The sequence below is a fragment of the Amblyomma americanum genome, chromosome 5 (assembly GCF_052857255.1).
Source record: "Amblyomma americanum isolate KBUSLIRL-KWMA chromosome 5, ASM5285725v1, whole genome shotgun sequence".
Taxonomy (NCBI): domain Eukaryota; kingdom Metazoa; phylum Arthropoda; class Arachnida; order Ixodida; family Ixodidae; genus Amblyomma; species Amblyomma americanum.
Genome location: NC_135501.1, coordinates 185,630,750 through 185,653,283, shown reverse-complemented (window position 1 = coordinate 185,653,283; position 22,534 = coordinate 185,630,750). Strand labels below are relative to the sequence as shown.

Here is a 22,534-nt window from a genome sequence, read left to right as displayed (position 1 = left end):
CCTCACCCTCCCCCCTCCTCTACAGCGTTGCTGGCCCAAGGGTAGATGGGAAGTAAGTCATCATTGAGCCCGAAGAAACGCTAGGAGTTGGCGGAAACCTTCTAGAAGCGAACTAAGACGCTTATTGAAAAGAGAACCCGCCCCAGCGCGGGAAAACTGCCTTCAGCCACTGCTCATATTGTGTCGAATGATGCTCTTATTTCTATGTTATCATAACCAGTTTCAAATTTTTCACTAACGTGTGCGTTTGTGTCTGCTGTATTTGTTTTTTTCTGTGATTTTTGATGTTATATTAGTTCTGGGCGCTGACACTGTGTCATCTCGTGCCTTTTTTGTATATCCTACCCCATCCCCCGGTAACGCCTGAGGGCGCTGTGGATAAATAAATAAATAAATAAATAAATAAATAAATAAATAAATAAATAAATAAATAAATAAATAAATAAATAAATCTGCGGCTGTCACCGAGTGTTTCAGGACGCACACGAACATTCGATGGCTGCGGGTCGGCTGCAGGAGACGGACTGCAGATGCCTAATATTGCTATCTACTTCGACATGGCTTAATTTTGCCTTAGTTTGGGCTCTCTTTTTCTCTGCCCCCTTTGCAAACGAAAGGGGGGATAATGAAGCCAATGGTTGCATGGCCCTCACCCAATCACTGTGCCGATGTTTGCCAACGGCGAAAGCGCTGTATTAACGGGTATCGCTCTAAAGTAAAGCGTGTCTACTTTTTTTCGCCCACATTCGCACTACAGTGGAGAGTTTCTTCGCGAACATAAGCCGAAATCCACCTCTGGAGGTGGTGACTACTGTGCGGGACCTTTGGAAGTACACGACGGGCTACGTATCGAAAGGTTCGTTTCCCTATGTTTATGTAATTACCAGCTACCAAGCGTTATAGGGCACAGGCCGAGACCTTTCGGCCTTATTGATGCGAAAGCGTTGGGTGGTTATGTCGCGTCAGCAAAACCTTCTGCGCACGATTGTGTCGCCCCATGAAGATAAATGTGAAAAAGTTTGAATGTGTTACTGCGTGATGAGATCTCGCTGTGGGCAAACTTTGGTTGATGAATTGTAATTACGTAATTAATAAAACGCGAAATTTGACTGCGACGTTCAATAGCTACGTTAACACGTTTTGGCGGGCTAGTTGGTTAAGCATCTTGAATAAAAAGCGCGAACAAAGACGAGCACAAAAGACACGAAAGCGAACGACACGGCGCTGTGTCGTTCGCTTTCGTGTCTTTTGTGCTCGTCTTTGTTCGCGCTGTTTATTCAAGAAACAATAGCTACGGACGTCGACATGGCACCTAGACGTAAAAATCTAAAATAAAATAATAAATAAAATAAAAACTAAAAAGTAAAAATAAAATAAATACAACCTTTACTGGCGGCGTGGAAAAAACCCGCTTTCCAGAAAGTTCCATGCTTTCGCGTTCCTCCGCGTAAGCACACTTAAGTGCCCTGAGAATTTTCAAAGCTAGCCTTTTTTATATCCTATCTTCTTTATACTTTCATTCAGCAACTTTGAGTCACTGGGTGCTTATTTTGAGAATGTCTTACGAGCTTGAGTATTTGAAAGCGAAACTTTCAAAAAATGCCTTGAAGTTGAGTACCATGTTTCTTAGGAAAATCTGTATTCGCGTATATTCGTATACTGAAACACTTGTCCAGTCAGAACGAATTGATGATGGCCTGTGAATTACTTCGAGGGCATGAAAACATGTGCGGCCTTTTCTACGTGTACTGTCTTGGACCTCGCCATCTTGACGCGTTCAGAATCCCATGGGAAAGCCTCTCGGTCGCTATCTCGCAGTGAACATCATGAATGTCACGAAATGCGGAGCTGTCGTTTACTCATGGAGCGTTCCCTGGCCGAATAGGCGCAAATGATAACAAGGTTAGACCTTGGGAGTGTTGGTTTGTCATTATCATGACAGCGCAAAAGACGAGGACGAGAGGAGTATTCACGGAGACTGCATATTTTTCCATATATGTTTATTTCACTTCACAGTTGAGAATCAACCTTTTATTGGCGGAAATAATTGTTTGTTTTCAAAAGAGCCGTCCTAACATGTAGGATACTAAGCAAATTCGCTGCCTGTTATCTGTGGCAGAGCTACAAACATTTGACATCGACTTAAAAACCATATTTCTCATGACCCGGAATGATTTCCTTATGACAATGCTCAAAAAATATTTTTCTTGCAGAATTGCAACGTAGTCAGTGAGGTCGAATTTCAAAAATGTCGTCCAGAGAAGACTGGCGGATCTTTCTGAACGCACACAATGCTCAAAATGGAACGCACACAAGAAAACCCTTGCACAGAATAAGTTGAACCTTCGCTAGCGGGCGGATGCTTTTGCACTATACACATTTAGAGTTAATGCTCAAAAAAGCGATGTCCTACATATAGGACACTAGGAATATATGGGCTAATATTCTGACATCATGCTACTTGTTCCTATTAGAAGTCAGCGTTGCGTCTTTCGATAGCTACGGTCTTAACTCCATGAATTGTAGCACCGCCGCTAGCGCATCAGTGTTTCGCATGAATATTAATGCGAATAATCGTACGAATATTCGAATCCGATTCGAATCACTTTTTAGCTACACTATTTGTATTCGATTGTGTACCGAAGGAAAAAGTTCTCTCATTCAGTTCGGTTTCCATAAAGCGCTACTCTGCACACCCCTACAGAGAAGCCGTATATGTGACGTAAACTACAATCAGTCGAGATATCTAAACTGCACTTCACGTACCGGGGGCGTCTTTTTATAGCAACTCTCTCTTCATACTTCCTATTACTCGGAAGGTCTGGCTGCGACAAAACGTAATGCCAGGGTCAAGCCTTACACATCAACGGCGTGCTGTGAGCCCTCTCTCGGCGAGTAACAAGATTTTAGAAACGCATTTGACTTCGAATATCGACTATTACCAGAAAAAATTGGCAGTGGGCTGGCTTGGCTACCCCTCGAACTCAACGAAAAGCAATGACGCTTGTTAAGGGTCTGAGGCTCGTTCATGGCAGCTCCGCTACACGCTCGCGACAGCCGTTCTATATATATACCCACACGACCACGTGGCTATGACGTGACATCACATGGTCTTACGACACCCCCATCGGATGTCGTCACGTGGCTTCACATCACCCCCATCGGATGTCTTTAGGGTTAAAGTCAACAGAAAGGTCACCCAATGTCAAAAGGTCAAAAGTCAAGGTCAAAGTTCAACTAAAGGTCATGGGCCAATGTCAGAGGTCAAGCGTTCGACGCCATAACTGTGCCACATATGGTCATACATGGCTAACATGGTGGGGCTGAAGGTCGTTCAAGGTCATTCTCCGGCCTACGCGACGACCGCTTTGCCTACCGTAGTGTGAAGCCTTTCGCTTCAAAACGGAAGTGCTGCACTTTCGCAGCGCGCGCCTGTTCCACACGGTAAGCCAACAGTGTTCTCAACACGTGCCCCTTCTAGGTGACTGGGTGTCTCACATCAGGAACTATACGAATCACACGTTCACCGCCGACAACACCGTGTCTGTTGTCCAAAACGCGACGGCACTCGTGGTGCTGCTCCTGGACGGCGCCCGACTGCACCGCGACGACTCGAGGCTACTGTTGGCCTGGAGCCTGCTCCGCCAGCTCCTCCCTTTTGCCAGCAGCCAGGACATGGTGGAGGCAATGAAGGCGCGTGGTTACGGGACCAACGCGTATGCCATCTACCATTTCTGCTACACAATTGTCGAAAAAGTCATGCCACTCGCCGCCTCCCTGCGATACTTCAGCAATGGTGCGCGCAACTTTCTTTTCGTTGTGTGATATCTGAACTGACAGATTACGACTGGTGATACCGAAAAATTCTAGGCAGGGGCATTTTTCCACGGTAACGAGTTTATGAACACAGTTTCTTTATTGCAAGATTTCCCTGTAACAATCCATATATCCGCAGATGTTTTAATCTCCTAATTTTATTCCCTATTTTATTTCCTTTTTTTCCTGTACTTTCGTTGGGCTGCTTTGTATTTATGTTAATTAACGTGTATAATTTGGCTACCTGCCAGGCACGGCCGCTCAGGCTATCAATGACTTTGGCAGGCGTGAATATATATATATATAATTTTTTTGTGGCGATAAATTATCGTTAATATTATCTACCTCAAGCAGGCTTGCATTTTTTTTTGCTATGAATGTTCTTGTTATCGTCAAAAACGTTCCCCATTAGTTTTCTATGGCAGCCTTAACTGCTTGATGTGAACGATGGGAAAACTTAAAAATAAAGATTTAGCTACGTGTTATTGCCTTCACTGTTTCCATAAGAGTAGTTTACAATATTGTAATATTCAGAAAGTTTTGCCCTTGGATGCTGGACATGGTTGCGAATCCGCGTTTCCAGCATTCTTTTTGTATTTCGTGCCGGATTGTTCTGTTTACTGAATTTCACACTCTTTCTGTATGCGCGTTCATTTTCAAACCTTGTTGGGTGCCAGGTAAGGAAACAGTTAAATCTAGCTGACGCCAAAGCAAGCTGCGTATCAACCGGTTAAGATTCCAGCAATCCTACAGTGTATTTGCCAAAGTTGATTCACAAAACCTTCACAGGCTTTCAAAGGTATTATTAATGAGCGTATCTACGAATCTCCGCCGGCGGAAGTTATTTGAGAGCTCTTTTTACAAGCGGAGTTATCAGCTCAAAAAACTTGACCCTGTCGCCTTTCGTGCCATTTCCGTAAATCGTAACATAAAGGTGAGGTGTTTCACTGAAAACGTTTTTCTTCTCCTGCCTTTTGTATATTTCCCAAAATTTAGGCGCCGGAACCACCATGAGAATAGTCAACGTTGATTAAATTATGTCGGGACTCGTTTTGAAGGGGGGCGCCTGACCACTTGTAGCCCGCCTACGCTTTATTTACGTGTTAAAAGATTGTCCGATGGGGACCGCAGGCAGGGAAGAAAACATCACTCCACAAATACTGACAATGATTCAAGATGATGGCACCATGCTGACTGCCTGATGACTGCGTCATGCCAACACAACAGCCGTGAACCCTCTGAGCGAGAATAGTTCGTTGTCCACTGCGGAAATGAAGTATACAGCCTTGGTTTAAGTTATTCAGTCCATAAGGTCTGCTTCGCAGCCGAATAGTTGGGCACTTTATGCACGTCAGAAGTAGGGAATTTCGAGAGGAAGATGAAGTAACTAGTAGGACATCAAACCAAGCAGTCCCACCGTGGGTATGTGCCATCGTATTTGATACAACAACAACAACAACAACAACAACAACAACAACAACAACAACAACAACAACAACAACAACAACAACAACAACAACAACAACAACAACAACAACAACAACAACAACAACAACAACAACAACAACAACAACAACAACAACAACAACAACAACAACAACAACAACAACAACAACAACAACAACAACAACAACAACAACAACAACAACAACAACAACAACAACAACAACAACAACAACAACAACAAAAGTAGTCTAGAACGTGACGAAGGCTGTACGTTGCGACTTATGTATTCCAACCTGCGAAATAGTGAGCGATACTGTGGTATTGGCAAGAGTGTTGATGAACCTGTTGTTTGCCCCTTTTGCACGATGATGTGTGGCCACCCTGGGTGACGCGGTCTTCTTGGAACGGACGCGCTGTTCCTTAGTGCTCCCGGCGAGTGCACTGGCGTCTAGCAAACAAGTCGCCATGAATGTGAGGGCAGCCCAGGAAAACAAGATCAATGAGACGTATTGGCTCGGGGACGAACTGCGAAGGATAATGCTGGCCAAGTCCAAGAGCCTCTTTATGATCGTGGGCTACCCGGAGGGTCTGGGCAACGAGTCCCTGGTGGAAGCCTTCTACGGTGAGCAATACGTTTTTTTGCCCTATTGAACAGCTTCAGCGCGGACATAAGAGATGTGATATGATTACCGTTTCACCTTGTATCCGTTCAGTTCTAAGTATTTTGTAGATCGATCAATTGAAGGATTGTTTCAGTTCAGTTTCAGTTTATTTATTTCTTGCTACAGAGAGCAGTGGGCCCCGGAAAAAGAAGCCGTAGCTTGACAAGCTCCCGAGGCCCACAACATTCAGCAACAGTGGTGACATTGGTCACATGCAAACAAGAACGGCATACATAAACATAAGGCATAATTCACAATCTATGAATGAACAGCGGAAACACAAACTAAGCTCGCGATATAACATAAATGACAAGCATTATACAAAATTCAAAGCATACGCTGAAAGCATTATTTAAACATTCTGTGTACAGAGATTATAGCACTTAATTTCACTGCAGTGAACACATTGGCAACGCATAAAGAACAACTTTCAATGTATATGAATGAAGACAACATGATATTGGCGTGCTGACGGGTTACGCTAAGCATTCAACGAGCCTGCATATTTCGACCGTATAGAAATACATAACAAACACAAACCATAAAAAAGAGAATTATTTTGTGAAAGAACTCCCGGAGGTCAGCATTGCTGCGTTCATTAATGTGAATGCCTGCATCAAAGAGACGGTTGAGTAGTGCGGGAAGGTAATATCTAAGCATCTGTAGCCCGCAGTTAGTTAGTGGCGTGTTAGGAGTGTAGTGCCGTAGAAGGCTGTCAAACGGTTTACATTTTTATTTGAAAAGATGAGCGACTCTTTGAAATTAATGATAGCTTGCACAATTAACGAGTTTCCGGAGGGTGGTCACATGTGCAATGCGACAATGTGTGGTTTTCTATACGCTCATTTATGGTTTGAGATATTGTTGTATTGAATAAGTCTTTCTGCATATCCTCGCGCGTATACCGTGAACTCTGCCAGCGTTATGCTTCGGTGCGGGAAAAAGAGCACCCATTGTCGTGCCTTTTAAACATGGAAGCCCTTGAATGTGCTAAAGGAGTTTGCTGACAACACCAGTACTACATAAACAGGGTAGTTACTATGAATTCTAGAGAAAAATCACTTGCAATGTCTAAGCGAATGGCGACATCATATCCCTGTATTACGCGCCGCCTTTGCACGCTAAATTATCCCAGACATTTAGCAACTTCTGAAAACTTATCAAAAATGCACTGCTGTGAGTAATGTTACAAAACTGTATGCTTATCTACATTCATGCGGCAGTGGTCTACTGCCTTTAAAAACAACGCTTTTTTTTTCTTTTTATGCCACGTTCATCAGACGGAGGAGTTTTATATGCATTCCAGTGTTACGCCTTCTATGAAAAAGCTTTAAGCAGAAAAGGAGTCAGTAAAAAAGTATTTACTGATTCGGCCATTCCAGAAAACAATGGCTCAGTACTCTTGAGTGCATGGGCTAACTTCGTAGAAAAAAAAAACATTACAGCCGTTTATTTTCAAGGTACAATGAGCGTGCGCCGGCGTGCAAAATTATAAATACTAATATTATTAATAATTAATATTAATACTAATTAATAATAATTAATTAGGTTACGCATGATTGCCCCTGCCGCTGCATTGGAACTAATCAAACACAAACAGCCGCAGGAGAATATGAATTACTGGGCGGATTTATAGATCCTGGGACGTAAACTCTGCATAAAGGTCCGGTTTAGGCCATCTGGTTTGGATTCACTTGCCCTGTTCCTGTTCGTCGCATATTGAAGACAAGGGTAGCGTAAGCCATGCTCCCGAGCCGGCAGCTGTCTATTTTAACGCTATATCGCTAAAGACACCGTTACCCGGAAAATCCGGCGTTGTGAGCAAAAAGTAGGGTTGCCTAGGGTGGGCCAGATGGCCACCCACCCCACCCGCCCGAGAAGCAACCTAAGCGGGCCACCTATGTCACGTGACCTTGCGGTGTCATCACAACCTATACCCACTTGATTGTGAGCAAATTGACTACCGCGGCAGGTTGCTGTTGGTGACTGATCGTGAAAGGTTGCTCGGGAAGATCAATTCGGGTTGCACAAACCCCGTCAGTGGCAGCGTCTGCTATCGCGGGGCAGTGGCCTATCCCTGAACCGCTGCACCACAGCAGAAGGAGTGGTGTGAGGACTCCCAGGGATCTTTGGATGTAAAGTTGGGAATGACCACCGCCGCATATAAGGACATCGAATCATCAACGCCATCTCGTCATATCCTTAAGGCGCAGCATAAGTGCCCCCTGCAATTTTTGCTTTCTTTGAGTAGGCCCACGCCAGTGCATCCCGGGACAGTATGAGGCATGCGAAAGGAACGACAGCACCTATGAGAGTACTAAACCTTGAATAAAGGGTAAATACAACTAAGAGGGAATCATCAACTACAGTTCGCTTTTGGCGAGGAATAAGGATGTTTCCCTAATTGAAAGCAGGGTTTGGTACTAAGATATTCGCGTCATTTATCTTGACGACCGTAAAGTGCAAATACGTTCAGAATTTTATGCACGTCTCACAATCTCGAATACCATGAATCGAATAATATCGTTCTTTAAAATGAATATGCCTTGAAGATATGTCTGCCTATGGCATGCAAGCGCTCGAGCTAACTAGGAGTACAATTTAGTGTGAATTTTATGAAACGCGTCCAAACTGTCTTCAAAGTCCTTATCATCATGAGAATGACTACGCCCACTGCAGGACAAACTCCTCTTCATATCTCTCCAATTAACCCTGTCCTGTGCCAGCTGGGGACACCTTATCCCCGTAAACTGCTTATTATCATTCGCTCAACTAACATTCTGCCGTCCCGGCTACGCTTGCCTTCTGTTCTTATCTTGTCTATAACCTTTAAGGACCACCGGTTATCTTGCATCCGCAAAACATGTCCTTTCCCTTTCTTCTTGATATCCACTGCGATGTCATTAACTCGCGTTTCTTCCCTACCCACCGTGCCGCAGAAAGAACGTATGCGCCGAAGCGGAGTAAACCTCAACGACTATTTTTCTTTCCTCCGACATGGATGCAGCCGGATTTCCGGACGTCGGAAAGAAGTTCTTCAACCCCTTTCTGGAGTCCCACCGTCTCGTGACAACGCTCAATATCAGGGGCACCCTACCCGGAGCCTTCAAGACTGCCGCCAGTAGAGCTGCCTACTCTACACATCAGCATGTCTTGATTTTGTGGCCCGGACTGCTTCAGCCTCCTGTGTTCATCAACAACGCTCCGGCTGCAATGAAATATGGAGGTCTAGGACAGGTACGCTTCTTACATTAATGTTGCGTTGAGACAGGAAGGCGGTACATCTAATGAGGTGTAATTCTACAAGTATACTCTCCAGGTTCCATACGACTTGTGGGCAAATGTAATTCATCCGAATGAGGCGAGGTTACTAGACTTTCGAGTATTTGTTTATACGAATACCTGCAGCGCCACAGGGGCATTATTGCGAGGGTGGGGGGGGGGACAATATGGTAAAACATATGCCTAAAAAGAGCCTGTTACAATATCTAAAGCAAGCAATAAAGTACAGTTGTCAGCGGAAAAAGGGAAATGTGAGTGCGAGAAAAACAGGCACGAAAGGGTTGACGAGTACCTACGTGAAACTGGACGCCAGAAAAGACGAACTCACAAATCGTCTTACATTGGACAATATAAGACGTTTGAATATGCTAATATAGCCTGGTTTCCGTTTACAGATAAACTAATAAAGAAACTAGAGGGAGTTCAAAGCAAATCTGTAAGATTTATCTACAACAAATACAGACAAACTGAATCACCCACAGAACTGATAAACAACGCTTAAATACTTACGTCACAAAACCGCGCCAGGCTTGCACGACAGAAACTACTTTATAAACTTATTCACAACACGATGAACGTAGATTGTGCAAGGTATATTTCAAAATCAGAAACAACAACGAGGCATAAGCACTTACAAACACTGGAAGAATATCGATTCAACACAGACTGTTTTAGACATTCGTTTTTTCCGTCAGCCAATCGAGAATGGAATAACCTACCATCAAGTGTAACCAGCTCATATTTAGAAAAAACATTTAGAGACATATGAAGCGCACCTACTAGCTCTACAATGTGCATTATAAACACCATTTCGTCAGCTCCAGTGGTCTATTTGAAGTAATGAAAATTGTTCTTTCTAGTGTGTAATGCATCATGCTGTTCTTGTTTCTTTTCCCTTGAATTGTTGCTCCCATGTTATTTCTCACCGATCATTATTATTTCTATTAAACCTAACAGCCTCTGTTCACATATAGCTGCAACGCTGTGTTTAATGTACTTGCTTTGTTGAATTCTGCTTTTGCCCTTCCTGCGATGATCCCGATTGGGATTGGCAGTATTTCTAAATAAATAAATAAATAAATAATGCTCTTCGGAAGCCTGTTCCAGTGTGAAGAAGTGTGCGGAAAAAAGAATTACATAACACATCAGCACGAGAGCGGATTTCAAGAACCTTCAGTTCATGATCGCATTGTCGAGAAATGAAGTCGGGAGGTAAAATGTACAGGTTCTTGTTTATTCCCGTGAGATCATAGTGTATTTGGAAGGAAAGTTCTATATATGCGCACTTTCGCGCGGTTTTTATTATTTCCGTTTTTATCAAATTATTTTTATTTGATCAGATGCTATCCACCAAACAGGTCGTTTACCTTTGCCTCCGAAACCATTCCTCTAAATGGGTTTGTATGCTTGCCCAGCGGAATCACACACAAGCCTTTTCATTTCGGTTGATTAAACTGTAAGCTCATCTATAGCTGCTGAGTGCTATCAACAAAGGGCACAACCTTTCAAACGATATCATCAGGAAGTGCGTATAGCTGGGGTCAGAGCCGCGTAATCTTTTACGAAATCTGCTAAATGGAAAACTTGGCATTCGAACGGAACTGGTGGTTGGCCAGGCAGAATATGTGACCGGTCCTCATGCAGAGGAATACAAAACAAGCACATTTGGGGGGGGGGGGGGGGGGTTTCAGCAGCGAATACAGCCGTCCACGCACCTTTTAATACCGAACACCTGCATACGGATGACTCACAAAACTAATACATCATCCAGTTATTGGAAGAACAAATGTTAATGAACAACACAGCCTAAAACAGAACATTATTAATTGATGCATACGCGTCTCAACGCTATCTCACCAGTTCCAAGATATTGTAGGCGCATGAATTGTGAGCAGGTGATCAGTTGTTATTTTTCTGGGCAAAACTGTAAAGGTAAGCGGATTAAATTTCAAGAGGCGCGACCGCATTAATTGTGGAGATGCCTGTGTAATGAGATTTCAGTGGCGATTTAGGAAACCCACATGGCAGAATTCAGTCGAGTTTGCACTGAGGAATGTCTCAAATATCTTTTTTTTTTTGCTCACGCGTTAAGATCCTTGAAACAATAACCTCTTAATGCCGTTGCACCCCATAGGACACTGAAATACGTATTCTTTTCTCAGCCTTACTTGGCTCTTGTAAAAGCGCAAACTGGATCCTGCCAACGACATTTGCAGGTCGCCGGCCATGAAATGATGCATCCCTTCGACGTCAGTAACATCGAATATGATTCCCAACTTCAATACGTACAGTTCAACGACTCGCGGCCACTGCAGATATACGCATCAAAGCTACTCTGTCTTCGTGCTTCGTACCAACGAGTACGTACGCTTCACGTACCTTTTACGCCCTAATCCAGATAGAGGGGTGAAAACGCTTCCAATCTTATCAACTTGATATTTAACTCCCATACCCTGCCACATATGTTATAAAATTGAACCAAACGATGTCTTGGTTGTGCTTATTTTAGCAGAAAAAAAAATTGCTAAGTCCGCCTTGGTGAGCGATATAGGGATCGAACAGTCACGAAATTCTGCACTCCACAATGCTAAAAACTGTGCAGCTCAATATACCTCGCGTCCTAGATTGATTTAAATGTTTAGCATTGCAATTGGTTATTCCTTCTTTCTTAATCAAAGTTTGAGAATTTTTTCGTCTCGGGTAATTATTCGAGACCTATTTTTCGAGTCTGCTACACGTTTGGCAAAACGCCCCGTTGTGGTGTTCTGAAGAGACTGAAGTTAGGATAATGAGCTTACAGATCACTCCAAAGCTGTATACTTGTTTTTGGTTGGTTGGTTTTGGGGGGAAAGGAAATGGCGCAGTATCTGTCTCATATATCGTTGGAAACCTGAACCGCGCCGTATGGGAAGGGATAAGGGAGGGAGTGAAAGAATAAAGGAAGAAATAGGTGCCGTAGTGGAGGGCTCCGGATTGATTTCGACCACCTGGGGATCTTTAACATGCACTGACATCGCACAGCACACGGGCGCCATAGCGTTTTTCCTCCATAAAAACGCAGCCGCCGCGATCGGGTTCGAACCCGGGAACTCCACTTCTTTTCCGCCCTCCAAGATAATCGTAGCACACAAATGTAATTTAAAGCGGACAGCTGGGCTAGTTGATGATGTGCAGATTCGATGTAGATGGTAACTTGCGCTAAAGACAAGGACAAAAGAGAGACTGACACCTCGAACGTCTTCTGTCCTTGCTTTAGCGCTAGTTACCATGTGCATTGAAATACAGAAGTAAAACACTGAGGGCTGACTGTCTTCTCTCTAAAACACCCAGTGTTTTATTTTTGTACATTCACAATTGTGAGCAGCATACATGAAGATACTCTCGAAAGACGCAAGCAGTGCCGGTTGCCTGAATCGTTTCGGTGTTTCCAAAGACAATTCCACCATATAAATCTGAAAAAACGAGAATACGAAAAGCCAGAACTGCATTAAATGGCTTGCCCCGCCGCGGTGGCTCAGTGGATAGGGCGCTCGACTACTGATCCGGAGTTCCCGGGTTCGAACCCGACCGCGGCGGCTGCGTTTTTATGGAGGAAAAACGCTAAGGCACCCGTGTGCTGTGCGATTTCAGTGCACGTTAAAGATCCCCAGGTGGTCGAAATTACTCCGGAGCCCTCCACTACGGCACCTCTTTCTACCTTTCTTTTTTCACTCCCTCCTTTATCCCTTCCCTTACGGCGCGGTTCAGGTGTCCAACGATATATGAGAGAGATACTGCGCCATTTCCTTTCCCCCAAAACCAATTATTATTTTTATTAAAAGGCTTGAAAACCGCAGCGTCGCACTCTGTCCGGCTGGTAACAATAGGTACTTGTCGAAAACACTAACATTTAATAATAACTGGTTTTTGGGGAAAGGAAATGGCGCAGTATCTGTCTCGTATATTGGCGGACTCCTGAACCGCGCCGTAAGGGAAGGGATAAAGGAGGGAGTGAAAGAAAGGAAGAAAGAGGTGCCGTAGTGGAGGGCTCCAGAATAATTTTGACCACCTGGGGATCTTTAACGTGCACTGACATCGCACAGCACACGGGCGCCTTAGTGTTTTGCCTGCATAAAAACGCAGCCGCCCTGGTCGGGTTCGAGTCCGGAAACTCCGGATCAGTAGCCGACTGCCCTAAACACTGAGCCACCGCGGCGGGTACACTAATATCGGAGCAGGCTCAGTTCTGTCTCGCCTATAATCACAAACAAATCCTGGCGTTTACGAGCGTGGAATCGAGCCAAATCGCAGCGCTGAGCGAAAGAGGAACATCTGTGACACACACACAAAAAAACTGAAAAATGTTGGGACGATGCCAAGAAATTCATAAATATTGCGTAGCCAGGCTACCACATTCCACACGGTTCAACCACATGCCACCGTAGGTTCGGATCCCAATGGTGGCATGTGGTTGTTCTTTTTCTCCGGCTTTCTAATCAATTTTTTTTCGGCGATGAAATAGCTACACTATTTCGCATCGAACACCACAAGTTAAAAAAATAAACATTCCTTTGGTGGTTCTAGGGTTCGGTGAGATTTCGCTTCCTTTATGTGTGGTGCACTAGTGAAGACTGAATAGTAGCAAAAACTTAAAAACTACGTTAAAATAAGCATTTTTGTTTTTGTCCGCGCTCGTGGCAACTGAAGGTGTACAGTTTGCTGACACTAACAAATATTGCTTGTTATCCGTTGTTATCCGTGGACAAAGTTGTCCTCAATACCTGATTATTTGGTCACCATAGCGCACATGTTATTTACATCTGTATAATAATAATAATAATAATAATAATAATAATAATAATAATAATAATAATAATAATAATAATTGGTTTTTGGGGAAAGGAAATGGCGCAATATCTGTCTCATATATCGTTGGACACCTGAACCACGCCGTAAGGGAAGGGATAAAGGAGGGAGTGAAAGAAGAAAGGAAGAAGAGGTGCCGTAGTGGAGGGCTCCGGAATAATTTCGACCACCTGGGGATCTTTAACGTGCACTGACATCGCACAGCACACAGGCGCCTTAGCGTTTTTCCTCCATAAAAACGCAGCCGCCGCGGTCGGGTTCGAACCCGGGAACTAAAAGCTGGCTTCCATGCGCGAACTGACAGCCACGTGTGTTCCTCTGTACGCTTTGGAGTGCTGTCCAGCCTTCACTACGCTTTTCTCTCTAAGAATACAAATTAAGACAGTACGATAGTGGATACAAGCCTTACAAGTTTCCAGGCGTGACATGTACCCGCAGACTTATGGCGCGGTTCAGGTGCAGAGATGCGAGACAGATACTGCGCCATTTCCTTTCCCCAACAACCCATTTTCAATTTTACAACCGTACGCAGTTATGAGCGCCAGAACACTTCACACAGATTTCTTGCGGAATAAGTGAGCACATCGATACTACATCTGGGAAGGTCATCCAGTTAACTGGGCGGCCGGTGGTGTAACATTTACAGACCGTAATTAGCACGTAGGCGAGGAACACACAAGTCTCGGGAGCTTGAGTTGTGTAAGGGACTTTGCGTTAAAGGTCCACAGAAAGGGGTGTTTGAGCTTGGCTTTATAATGCTTGCTCTATGTAGAGTACAGGCCGCCGAGCGTCCCTGCCGCGTACGAGACCCCAAAAGCGAGCGGAAAATTTAGAATACATTTTTAAAACTACCTGCTTTCGCACCTCGCGGCGACGCGCGGTGCCGGGTTTTCGCACTAAAACCTGGCAGACGACATCACGTCTTGCTAATGACGTCAGCAGCCGCGGGTTATCATTGGTTCACAGCGCCAAATTCTTTCAGACGTCCCGCGCTACAGCGGCCGAGGCCACTCCGCGCGCGCCCCAGCCGGCGGAGGTAGGTGAGTGGTCGAGTGAGTGGGGCGCGCTGCCGTTTTGGCGTGCTAGAGGAGAGGGAAAGGCGCGAAGACGCGGAAGTTTAAATTTTGTTTGCATATAACTCAGCTTCCACAAAACGGATTGAAATAATTCTTGCTGGGGGATAATTATGAACCGTCGTCTTTTAACATCCCAGACATATCGCACCTTTATTGAGACCCTCTTTCTGGGTCCCTTTAATGGACAGCATGTAATGAGCTGTGGATATCGTAACCTGTGCTTGCAGGCGGAATCGGAATCACGGGCAAGGACAACAGACGACGTAACAGATTCGGAAGGCTTCGTCGATTTCGCGGGTATCCAGCTGGCCTACGCCGCCTACCGGAGCCTTCCGTACGACGAGCGCAGCGCGACCGTTCCTGGTCTGGGTCTGAACGCTGAGCAGACGTTCTTCGTTACGCACTGTCTCAAGCGTTGCACCGCACGCAACGGAACCCGACGTGTTGCGGGCTCGCGGTACTGGCACGGCCGCTCACGATGCATTGTGCCGCTCCGAAACATGCCGGAGTTCGCCAGAGCGTTTTCCTGCAAACCGGGTGACCCGATGAGTCCCAAGCAAACGTGCGACTTCTGGTAGAGTTGGCCAGGCGAACGCAGCTGATGAGACCCAATTTGCTCCAGTTGCAGTGCGAGTATTATCCACCAGAACTTCCCCAAAACAACTCAGCTCAAGGCACCAATAAAGTATAATCCTGTCATGGTTACTGACCCGTATAAAAATGGTCTATGGACAGTCCATAGGTTCCTTAAAGGCTCTGTTGCCTTCCTATATATGTTTTTGTTTATGCATAGTCTATAAAAATGAAAATGAAACTTGGTTTTTAAAGCAAAGAAAATGGAGCAGTATGTGTCTCACATATCGGCGGACACCTGAACCGCGCCGTAGGGGAAGGGATAAAGGAGGGAGTGAAAGAATAAAGGTAGAAAGAGGTGCCGTAGTGGAGGGCCCCGGAATAATTTCGACCACCTGGGGATCTTTCACGTGCACTGACATTGCACAGCACACGGGCACCTTAGTGTTGTTTCTCCTTAAAGACGCAGCCGCCGCGGTCGGGTTCGAACCCCGAAATTCCGGATCAGTAGCCGAGCGCCGTAACCACTGAGCCACCGCGGCGGGGAGTCTATAGACTGCCTATAGGCAAAAGTCTACAGAAAATGTATTGCCATAAATATGTAGATTGTCTATAGCCTGTCATATGACTTGCATTGCCTATAGACATTTCTCTGCGGTTTGTATACAGAGCATGTATGGACTTTATAGACAAAAGTTAATGGACAGTCTATAGACTAATGAAATTATTGTAAGAGAGTAGCTTACGAAACCGTAATCCTTACCAGGAAACACACGTGGTTATCTACTTTTTCCTTGTTTTAATTCTTAGTCTTTAAATTTATATATATATATATATATATATATATATATATATATATATATATATATATATATATATAATATATATATATATAGTATAGAAGGATAAACGTATTTGGTTGCTAGAGGCAAAAATTCAAAGTTGAAAACGCTTCATTTAGCCATAGATTTATTTTGAGTCGACGTTTCGGACAGAGCCTGTCCTTTCTCAAGACTGAAGTTACAGGGGTCTTCTTCCTCTTCTTAAGGAGTTGGCACTGGCACACATGTACGACACATGAACAAAAGAAACAAACGGTGGCAAAGAATACTAGAAAAGATACAGATAGAAAGGGAAAAAAGGGGGAACAAATAAAAAAGAAAAACGTGTTGTACCCCGCCGCCCACCCCGAAGCCGCGGGGAGCAGACCCCGGACGAGGGAAACAAAAAAAAGGAAAACACCGAGCGGGAGAGGATAATGGCTACCCATCAAGGCAACAGAGCGGCGGCGTGTAAGGTGGACAGGAGCAGATGGTGGCGGGATCGCCCTACACACAAAAGTTAAAGACGCGTGCACTCGCGTGCCCCGTACACACAGAGTAAACAAATAAACAGAATAAAATGCAGACATGGCCGGAGCTTCCGTCATCTGGAACCACTTCGGCAGCCAGAGCCAAGGCCGAATCAGCGGCGCCGTGAGCTTAACTAAACACCCGTGCACTGTGCATGAAAACACCCAGACACACAGCAGTAAAACATCCGAGCTCATGCCAGTGTCGTGTGGCGGCTAAATGACAATGGCGGGAGCATTTAGGCGAGTAAGGTGTATATATATATATATATATATATATATATATATATATATATATATATATATATATATATATATATATATATATATATATATATATATATATATATATATATATATATATATTGTAACGGAAAACAGGGAGACAGGTCGCTAACCAGCAGAATACAGCAAGCAGCCAGCCAGCCAGCGCGAGACACTTCAACGTCTTCGAAGACACTTCAGCGCCACCTGAGAACACCAGGTGGCATTACTCCCCCTCCAAAAAAAAAAGAAAAACAAAAGCGGGGTTGCAGTATGGGCAGTGGAAAGAGAAAAAAAAACAGCACAAGCACACAAAAATGTACAAGGGAGGTGGGCGAAGGTGTCCCACGCGAAAACTAGCAGAACACTGAGCGTACTATCCATTACCGCGTGAAGTAGGGTTTCATGCGGACAACGTGCACAACCTCAGAGCGGGGTGGACGACGCTGAGGCTGCACAGTCCCGTCAGGAAGAACTTCGTAGGTCACTTCGGTGACGCGGCGCAAAACTCGGTACGGTCCAAAGTAACGGCACATCAGTTTTTCAGACAAGCCTGGGCGGCGTACCGGGGTCCACACCCAAACTTGGTCTCCCGGATGGTATTCGACGTGCCGATGACGGAGGTTGTAGCGGCGTGCATCCGTGCCCTGCTGCCGCTGAATGTGAAGACGGGCAAGTTGACGTGCTTCCTCGGCGCGCTGAGCGAACTGCTCGGCGTCTGGCGTGAGTGGGTGGTCATCAGTGCTGCATGGAAGCATTGCATCCAGCATCGTCTGAACGTCACGTCCGTAGACCAGACGAAATGGTGTAAATCGGGTCGTCTCCTGGGTGGCCGTGTTGTAAGTGTATGTGACGTACGGGAGAATCTCGTCCCAGGTTTTGTGCTGCGAGTCTATGTACATTGCGATCATGTCGGCGATCGTTCTGTTGAGTCTCTCTGTGAGCCCGTTCGTCTGTGGGTGATAGGCAGTAGTTTTGCGATGGTTCGTGTGACTGAGCTCGAACACGTCGCGCATGAGCTGTGCCGTAAACGCCGTACCTCGATCAGTGATTACGTGGGACGGTGCGCCATGACGCAGCACGATTTGTTGCATAAAAAACTGGGCGATCTCAGATGACGTACCGCGCTGCACCGCTTTAGTTTCCGCATACCTTGTTAAATAGTCGGTCGCGACTATGATCCATTTATGACCGGCCGATGACACAGGGAATGGGCCCAGAAGATCGATGCCGACTTGATCAAAAGGCGTCCGAGGGGGTTCAATAGGTTGGAGCAAGCCCGCTGGCTTGTGAGGAGGCGCCTTACGACGTTGGCAATCGCGGCAGCCTCTGACGTAACGCTGGACGGCGTGAGAAAGTTTGGGCCAATAATACGCCTGGCGCACGCGTGCAAGTGTGCGGGCAAAGCCCAAGTGGCCGGAGGTCGGCTCATCGTGACAAGCAAGAAGGATATCGGCGCGGAGATCTGCCGGAACGACGAGGAGGTGCGCTCGGTCAACAGTGCTGGAGTTTTTCTTAAACAAAATGCCGTTCCGGAGACAGAAGGCCGGCAGGTTTCTAGAAAATTGTCGGGGTACGACAGAAGCTCGGCCCTCCAGATAATCAATGATAGGTCGCAGGTCTGGGTCAGCTCGCTGGCGGGTCATTAGGTCTGAGGCGCTGACAACTGCAATAAAACCACTCTCGTCCTCTATGCTATCATCCGCTAACCCGACGGGCGCGCGAGAGAGTGCGTCAGCGTCTTCGTGCGTCTGGCCAGATTTGTGCACAATGGTGTAATCGAATTCTTGGAGGCGGAGGCTTCATCGGGCTAGGCGCCCCGATGGGTCGCGAAGATTTGCAAGCCAGCACAACGAATGGTGGTCGGTAACTACTTTGAACGGGCGGCCGTAGAGGTACGGACGAAATTTCATGGTTGCCCACATAACCGCAAGGCATTCTTTTTCTGTGGTCGAATAGTTTGTTTCAGCGCGAGAAAGCGTGCGGCTTGCATACGCGATGACCCTTTCCACGCCACCTTGGTGTTGGACGAGTACGGCGCCGAGGCCGACGTTGCTCGCGTCGGTGTGGACTTCGGTATCAGCCTCTTCATCAAAGTGCGCAAGAACAGGGGATGTTAGCAGTCGTCTGCGCAGCTCGGCAAAAGCCTCCTGCTGCTCGGCAGCCCACACGAACTGTGTATCATTGCGCGTGAGGTGGTACAGGGGTGCGGAAATCTTTGAAAAGTCGGCGATGAAGCGGCGGTAATATGCGCACAGACCCAAAAAACGTTGCACACTTTTCTTTGTTGCAGGAACAGGAAAGTTGGCGACGGCAGCAGTTTTCTCGGGGTCGGGCTTAACGCCATCGGCACTCACGAGGTGACCGAGAAACTTCAACTCTTTGTACCCAAAGTGGCACTTCTCGGGCTTTAGCGTTAAGTCGGCCGATCGGAGGGCATCTAATACTGTCCTCAGGCGTTCAAGGTGTTCGGCAAAGGTTTCGGAAAATACGACGACATCATCGAGATAAACCAAACAAGTTTGCCATTTTAGTCCAGCGAGAACGGTATCCATCATCCGCTGGAAAGTTGCCGGCGCTGAACATAGCCCAAAAGGTAGCACTTTAAATTCGTACAGTCCGTCGGGTGTCACGAACGCCGTTTTTTCGCGGTCCCGCTCGTCGACCTCTATCTGCCAGTACCCACTCTTTAAATCAATGGAGGAGAAGTACTGGGCGCGACGAAGTCTGTCGAGCGAGTCGTCGATACGAGGCAGCGGGTAGACGTCTTTTTTGGTGATGTTGTTCAGTTTCCGATAATCCACGCAGAAGCGGAGTGTCCCATCCTTTTTCTTCACCAGCACGACAGGTGAAGACCAGGGGCTGCTGGAAGGTTGAATGATTCCATCTGAAAGCATCTCCTTCACCTGCGTTTGGATCGCCTCACGCTCCTTCGGTGAGATACGGTACGGCTGCTGATGGATGGGGCGGGCATCGTCGGGCGTAATGATGCGGTGCTTGAGAAGAGCCGTTTGCCGGACTTTCGACGAAGAAGCGAAACAGGAGGAGTATTCAAGTAGGAGGGCACGTAGTTCTCGCTGTTGAGTCACCGAAAGGTCCGGGCTGATGTCAAGGGATGGGCGCACAGGTCTAACAGCTTCGAACGCGAAACATTCAGAAACCTCCGCTAAGGGGTCGGCGAATGCGATGGCAGTAGCACAAAAAAGGTGCCGGGGCTCGTTAGAGAAGTTAGTCACCAGGAGCTCAGAGCAGCCGTCGCGGAGATGGATGAGACCTCGCGCTGAGCAGATGCCGTGGGTGAGCAAAAGGGACAGGTTGCCCTCTGCGACCGCTGTCCCTTCACGTAGTCCGTCGCAGTGAACACTCACAAAAACGCTGGCGCGTGGCGGAATCCAAACGCTCTCGGCGGATATTCTAAGGGCGGCGCGGCGTGGACAGTCCTCGGAGTAAACATCAGCTTTCTCGGTAGAAAATGTGACAGTGCGCTTTCGGAGGTCAATAATAGCTCCATACTCTCGGAGAAAATCAACGCCAAGGATACAGTCACGGGAGCAGTTCGGTAGAACTAGGCAGCTGACAACAAATGTGGAGCTGCGAATTTGGACTCTTGCTGTGCATAGGCCAAGCGGAGTTACGACATGTCCGCCAGCCGTGCGAATCTGCGTGCCGGACCATGGTGTCATTACTTTTTTAAGAAGCGCCGCTAGCTTTCCGCTTAAAATCGAGAAATCAGCGCCAGTGTCCACCAAAGCACTAACCTTATAGCCATCGAGAAGCACGGGTATATCCAACGAGAATCGATCTCCGAGTTCAGGTACTGCAGTCGTTGCCTTTAAATCGCGGTCGGTCGCTGTTCGCGTTGTCGGGGGGTCTTGTTCGTATCGATTGCCAGCGGCCTCGCCCCCTGAGGTCGCTCTCTTTAGTTTTCCCGGCGGGGACTTGGCGACCGTCTCTGCGCCATCCAGGAGGAGCTTTGGGGCTGTGGCGAAGGTCGGCGTGGTGATGGAGACCGAGACTGCCGCTGGGGAATTGTCGCCATGCGCTGCTGGGCTACGTAGTCCTCGATCTCCCGGGGTCGTTGACCTCTTGGTGGACGGGGCATGTCGATAGGGAACCCCTGCAGCCCAAGCTGTCGATACGGGCACTGGCGATACAGATGACCGGGTTCCCCGCAGTGAAAGCAGAGACGCCGCCGATCCGGAGCACGCCACAGGTCCGTCTTCCGCTGGGGTGATCGTCGATTGTCGATGTAGTACGTGTCAGGGTGTGCGGAAAACAGCGAGCCTTGATTGGACGGAGGAAACTGCGCCGAAGAGGGCGCAGGACGTTGCAAGGCTTCAGCGTACGTTGGACGACGGCACTCCGTTGGTAAAGGCGGCGGGTCAACGGACGGGAAAGAAGGTCTCAAGGCTTGAACCTCTTCGCGGACCAGGCTAGCGAGAGAGCCGGCCGTCGGCAGGGGAGCACCGAAAAGCGCCTGGAGCTCTTCGCGCACAACGGAGCGGATCAGGTCGCGGAGAAGACCAGGGTTAGCCCCGAAGGCAGGAAGCGGCTCTGTAAGTGAAGCGGCGAGTACCGGCCGGTCGTAGGTGGTAGACCGCCGCAAGAGCATCTTCTCCATCGTGACCGCCTCCGAGAGAAACTCAGCAACAGTCCCAGGTGGACTGCGCACGAGGCCAGCGAAAAGTTGCTCTTTAACGCCGCGCATGAGATGGCGCACCTTTTTATCTTCGGGCATGGCCGGGTCAGCTCGCCGGAAGAGCCGAGTCATATCCTCCACGTACATGCTTACAGTCTCATTCGGCATCTGAATGCGAGACTGCAAAGCCCGTTCAGCCCGTTCTCGACGATCCGTGCTGGTGTAGGTCTCCAGCAGGCGTCGGCGGAACTCGTGCCATGATGTTAGGGCGTCTTCTCGGTTTTCGTCCCAGGTACGTGCACCATCCTCGAGACTAAAGAAGACGTTTCGAAGTTTAGCGGCGTCGTCCCACTGGTTGAATGAGGCCACGCGTTCAAACTCGAGAAGCCAGTCCTCTACGTCTTCGAGCTGACTGCCGTGGAATGGTTTGGGCAGTCGCGGATTCTGCAAGGTGTAGTAGGCAGCAGCTGGCATGACAGGTCGATGGGTGGGTGCTCTGGCAGACTCCAAAAGCCCGTGTTCGGGAGGTAGGCCTTGATTTCTCCGGCTAGCACGGTGCACGGGGGTGTCCACTAGCGAA

General features: G+C 47.1%; 1 protein-coding gene across 1 annotated transcript in view; it reads left to right on the top strand.

Annotated features, from left to right (window-relative positions):
* LOC144134467 (neprilysin-1-like) overlaps positions 1 to 15,711 on the top strand; it is a 34,729-nt gene extending 19,018 nt beyond the window's left edge. Inside the window, exons 9-14 of the mRNA XM_077667377.1 lie at positions 758 to 856; positions 3,482 to 3,796; positions 5,687 to 5,884; positions 8,932 to 9,161; positions 11,423 to 11,566; positions 15,355 to 15,711. Coding sequence (XP_077523503.1) covers positions 758 to 856; positions 3,482 to 3,796; positions 5,687 to 5,884; positions 8,932 to 9,161; positions 11,423 to 11,566; positions 15,355 to 15,705 — 1,337 coding nt within the window. The 3' untranslated portion in view covers positions 15,706 to 15,711. The remainder of the gene's footprint in view (positions 1 to 757; positions 857 to 3,481; positions 3,797 to 5,686; positions 5,885 to 8,931; positions 9,162 to 11,422; positions 11,567 to 15,354) is intronic.
* The last annotated feature ends 6,823 nt before the right edge of the window (positions 15,712 to 22,534 follow it).